General features: G+C 43.6%; 1 protein-coding gene across 1 annotated transcript; it reads left to right on the forward strand.

The window, feature by feature from the left end:
• The first annotated feature begins 2,294 nt into the window (after window positions 1–2,294).
• RPS26 (ribosomal protein S26) lies at window positions 2,295–4,240 on the forward strand. The gene is made up of 4 exons (XM_057703035.1): window positions 2,295–2,446; window positions 2,708–2,885; window positions 3,702–3,832; window positions 4,135–4,240. Exons 1-4 carry the CDS (start codon window positions 2,444–2,446, stop codon window positions 4,168–4,170), a joined length of 348 nt encoding a protein of 115 aa, XP_057559018.1. The 5' UTR covers window positions 2,295–2,443; the 3' UTR covers window positions 4,171–4,240.
• Window positions 4,241–5,684: the final 1,444 nt, after the last annotated feature.

Raw genomic sequence — 5,684 nt, forward strand, 5'->3', positions numbered from 1 at the left:
TAATTTAACACCCCTGGTTGTTTTTGCAGACTTCCTTTGCCTTGCTTTGCTGCTGGGAGGGAGAGGGACATCCTCGCAGCATATTGTACCAACTACTAAACATTTTGAAGGTGAACAAGTCTAAGGCTGAGAAGAAACCAAACACAAATGCTCTAGTTGTTGCTACGGAACAGAATAATTTTCAACCTAGAATGGGAAATGGCAGAGATTTTCCCACCAGGAGTGCCTTCAGGATAGGAGAGAAAGCCCAACCTGCCTATCTATCCAAAGCAGAGAGTCATCAAACATTTGTTGAGTACCTACTATCTGTAAAACACACCATATGCCCGGGGAGATATAAGATACAATAACATGAATAATGATGATAATAAGGTCTACCACTTATTAAGCATTTTATAAGTGCCAAGCACTGCGCCAAGTATTCATTTAATTATAGAGACAACCTATAAAAGAATGATCATGATTACTAGTGAAGAAGAAAAACCCACTGGGACTTCCCTGGCGGTCCAGTGGTTAAGACTCCGTGGGTTCAATCCCTGGTTGGGAACTAAGATCCCTCATGCCTCCCAGTGTGAATGGGAAAAAAAAAAAAAAATGAATGAAAGCCCAAGAGAGAATAAATAACCTGCCCAAGACTTATTAGCCAGTAAGTGACAGAACCCATATTTGAAGCCAAGGATATGGTGTGTTACTCCAAAGTTAGTGTTTATCCCTTAATGCCCAGAAATCCAGCCAGTAAAACCTCCACCTATGAAAATCCAAAGAAAGGTAACATAAAAACATTAACTTGCTTCTGCGTTAAATATTAACTATTTTCTGTCCCCTTCCATGAACTTCTATCTGTTCTAGCTACCTCGTTGCCATTCCACACAATATTATCTGCTTTGTGTTTTCCATAAGACTATATTGAGGTGAAATTGGAGGTACTTCCATCTAGAGTCTGTCATTTACCAGGCCCCATTGAAACCAGCAAATTGAAACTCGAAAAAGACCATGAATATAGTTGTTTTGAAGCTGAAACAAAAGTTAGAAAATAAATTTTAACCTCAATAAAGTAGGTTCCAAATTAACAGAAACCGTAATGGGTTTTGGGAGGAAAAGCGAATCTGGTATATTCAGAACTCCAGAATGACTCATGAATGAAGGGTCAGTCTCCATCTGTACCATCTAGGGTCTGAATGCTGGGAGGTCACCTTGACACCCAAGTTTCTTCAATTTTGGAGACAACTGCGTGGTTGTCTACCCATGTATAGCCACTCCTGCTAAAGGCTAAAGACTCTCTGAAGGCTCTCCAGAGGTAAAGGGAACTTAGACATAACAAAGTATGTGTCAGTAGGGGGCCAGATTCCTCAATGAGTGGTGAAATCACCTTGGTGGGGATTGGTCAACACTTATTAAAATAAAATAGAACCATGCACCATAATTGCACCTTACGTCGTAAGGGCATTATTTCATGAAATTTGCGTTTCAGTTTTGTGTGTGTATATCTGTATACGTACTGACTACCAATGTGAAATATATTTCTACTAGGAGTCTGAGACAAATCGTTTAAGTCACTTAGCCCAGGCTAGACCTCCATCCATTTGTTTGTTAGGTAAGAGGCAGCATAGTACAGTGGAGCCAGAACACCTTTTACTAGCACGATGTGACTTTGGCCAACCTCTCTATACCTGTAAAGTACGGATAATCACAGAACCTGCCGTATAGGCTTGTTGAGGGTTAAATGAGTTAATACAATGCTTACTACAGCGCCTAGCATTGTGCTAGTAGGACCCAGGAATAAAAAGGTGAACGAGAAACAGCCCTAGCACCAACGAACTTGTTCATGGCTCCTCATTATGGGGTTTTCTCCATATTGGAGAGAGGAATTAACAAAATGTTTTATTTCCTCCTCCACCCGCTTCCGTTTCTCAATCTCGCACCAAGTAACAAAACTGTCAAAGAAACAAGCCGAGAGCGTCCCCCGGTGGCCTAGTGCCGCCTTCGGTCTAAGCACTTGAGGCCAGAGGCCTGCCAACCTCGCACTACAACTCCCGCCATGCATCTCTTCCCCTCCGGCTTCTAATAATAATATGACTTGCGGTCCTACGCAGGGCAACTTCCGCGCCTAGAGTCGCAAAACCTGATAATTATAACCGCCCAGAACTACTTCCGGGTTAGGGCGTCGCAGGGGTTGCTGGGAAACTGATCACTCTAATTTCCTTCCGCCAGCAGGTTAAATAGTCCCATAGTCACCTTGCGCCAGGGGAAATAAACTCGAGAAACATCTTCCTACCCTAGCTTTCAGTGGAGGCCCTGAACAATAAAGAAAATCTGCGTAAAGTAGATTGCTTTTCTTGACGTGACATCTTGGAGGAATCTCCCGGCGTGAGCGTAGGAATCTCGCTCTATATAAGAGAGCCTGACCGGGCGCCGGGTCCTCTTTCGTCTCCTCGCTTCCAAGATGGTGAGTTGTGGCGCGTGGTGAACGTGGGGGGGCCGGGTGGAGGCTGAAAGGATCCGATTCTGGAGTTGTGGGGGGTTGAAAGCCTTGACCACGGCGGAGGAACGGTAAGAACGTAAGTTTGTTCCAGGCTTGGAGGGATCTGCGGAGGGACTGGAGATCTCAGTGGCGCTTTCTGGGGGCTGCTGGCGCGGAACGTGGCCGGAAGGGGGCTAAGGGTGCGTAAGTGGGCCTTCTCCCTATGGGATCTTTATCCTGACGCAGACCAAGAAAAGAAGGAACAATGGTCGTGCCAAAAAGGGCCGCGGCCACGTGCAGCCAATTCGTTGCACGAACTGTGCCCGATGCGTGCCCAAGGATAAGGCCATTAAGAAGTTCGTCATTCGGAACATCGTAGAGGCCGCAGCCGTCAGGGACATTTCCGAAGCGAGTGTTTTCGACGGTGAGTGAGCTGCCGGCGCGAGCTGTGCAAGTATCCCAATACCTATAAACCACCTTCTGCCGCTCCCGCCCCCAACCCGCAGGGTCTATTCATTGGAGCGTCTCCAGCAATTTTGTTGCACGTCTTTTAAGGTGGTTGTTGGTAGAAGAGTGTGGTATTTTTGCTGTGCTGTTTGCTGTTTCGAGCTTTGTCTGGACAGGGGAGTTTTTTGTCGTATTGCACGGTCTTTGAGTTTTGTTTTGTGATTGCCTGTGTAGGGGATGAGGTTCCGGAAGCATTTATAGTGCTTATCTTATATCAAAACTTGGGGAGTACTGGTTGTATAAGAGGTAAATGTGAAAACGCTTTTGAATTGTTGACGAACGTCTGAGTACTTGTGGAAAAGAGTCTTGAAGAGGGGGAGCAGTCTTGTTTGGTCGACAGAGGTGATCTTTGAAGCAATATGGTGGTGTTTTGATCTTTTTTTTTTTCTTAAGACAAGTTAGCTTTTTTAGGTAACTGGAAGGGGCTCAGGAGTAGGCATTAGGGCTGATGCAGTTGCTGAAGAAACTGAATTCTTGGTGGTGTTACATCTGTACTGTGGATTTAGTCCCCATGGTGACAGCATTATTAGCTGGTAAGGAAATGTTCATTTGTGAAACTGCGTGTGTGTGTTTAGATATCAGGAACTGAATGGTTGGCTTTGGGATTGAAATCTTGTAGATATGCCTGACAGACCTTTAAGTGAGCTTACTTTTAACTGATAGAATGAACAGAAAGAACAGAGTAAGGTGGGTACTATACCTAATATCACATTTCTCATTTTCTTTTTCTTAGCCTATGTACTGCCCAAGCTGTATGTGAAACTACATTACTGTGTGAGTTGTGCCATTCACAGTAAAGTAGTTAGGAATCGTTCTCGAGAAGCCCGGAAGGACCGAACACCTCCACCCCGATTTAGACCTGCGGTAAGTATCTTAAAGAGGAGATGTGGAAGCCAGAGGGGTAGTGGACAAAAGATAGATGAGGACAAGGAATATCAAATGAAGATATTCTGCCTGTGGGTGAGATCAGCTAACTCTGGTAAGACCCACATCTAAAACATTTGCTTAGAGATTAAAGAAAAGTTATTAGAATCTGTTTCAGATTGAGTAGTGTAGTCTTCTACATGTGTCCATGCCTTTATGGCCCAGATACTTTGTTAGTGATAGGAGAGTGAGGGGGGGATCTTCCATCCATAGTTTTCTAATCCTTTCACTTTGTCTTTCAGGGTGCTGCCCCACGACCTCCACCAAAGCCCATGTAAGGAGCTAAGTCCTTAAAGACTGAAGAAATCCTGTTCTCTGAAAAGAAAATAAAATGGAAGTTATACTTTATGTAGCATGTTGAGTGTCTGCTGCCACATGGAGTGGGGGTTGTATATGTCATAGGAACTGTAATTACTTTTATCAGGTATTCAGTTGTGGTTAGCCCTTTCATGGGGTGAGAAGGCTTATCCATGTAAGTTAAGTGTTTCTGTCTTTGGCCTCCCCAATTTGCATAGTGGAGGGAAGGAGTTAAGGCATCTATGGGTGTTAGAATAATTCAGCCTGGCAAGTGGCTTAAGTTGGTGTCTTAAAAATGTGAAGGAACTAGCAGGGTAAGGAGTGTTGTTGAGTGAGGAGATCATCAGGAAGTGACTTAGACTGAGATGTGCATACCCCTGGTGGAGGACACAAAGTGCGTGACATGGATAGCTTAAGGGGGTATATATTCAGATCCTTAACTTCATGAGATTCATTTGCCTACCTTGGTCTTCTGGTAAGCCAGTTCTCACCCGGCCTTCATTTTTCTATGGTACATTGATGTATGGGGTGAAAATATCCAGGACACCAGGCATCCATAAAAATTTGTGGAAGTGCCACGAGAGGGAAGGCTGTACCTAATTTTATTTGTGTGACAAAGGCTTGTTTGTCCCAGAATTCAGAAATTAGAAAGTTAACAGATATGGATGTGCAATTGACCCTTAAATAACATGGGTTTAACATCAGGGTTCGGTTTTGTTTCATTTTGTTTTGTTTTCAATAAATACACATTGCAAGATCCACAGTTGGTTGCATCCTCAGTTGTGAAAGTGTAGACAGATATGAAGGGTCAACTCTAAAGTTAGTTATATGAGGATTTTTGACAGGGTGGTGTCCTTAAACCATGCTTTGTTCACGGGTCAAGAGTATATGTCTGAGAAATTCACTTGGGAATGGATTGCTAAGGACTTTCTTTGCTGGTTAGGTTATGTGATTTTTTTTTTCCGTAAGTTAACCTAAAGTAGTAAGTTGGAAGCGTTGATTAAAATACACATTGTTCTGGGAAATACATTTTTGCAAATGTCTGTATTCAAAAGAATATGATAGCAAAGAAGGGGTGGAGTATTTCAGAGCACAGAGGTGGTCATATTCATTGGAGAACCCTTTAAATGAAGAAAACCCAGTTGGAAACTGTTGACCTCTCTTGCTCATGGTCAGTGTACTAAGCATATGCTGGAACAGCTGTGGCTTGTCCTGCATTTGTTAGAACATTGAATGTAGGCTAGAGTCTCCATCTTTGGGGGAGACTCACAATACCTGTGCTCCTTCATTCTTCTACACTGTAATGACCCTGTTATACCAGGGATAAAATGTTGGATAGTAGAAAATCAGGTTCAAGGTGAAAATGAATGCCAAACCTGGTGGTGCCAAATCCCAGCTTGCTCAGTAAAGCCAGATTCAAGTAGTAAATCAGGACCATGTGACTGCTGCAAGATTCCGCTGAGATGTTTATAGGCACAGCCTATCCTTTTTTCAG

This window comes from Hippopotamus amphibius, chromosome 12, assembly GCF_030028045.1.
Source record: "Hippopotamus amphibius kiboko isolate mHipAmp2 chromosome 12, mHipAmp2.hap2, whole genome shotgun sequence".
NCBI classification, from domain to species: Eukaryota; Metazoa; Chordata; class Mammalia; order Artiodactyla; family Hippopotamidae; genus Hippopotamus; species Hippopotamus amphibius.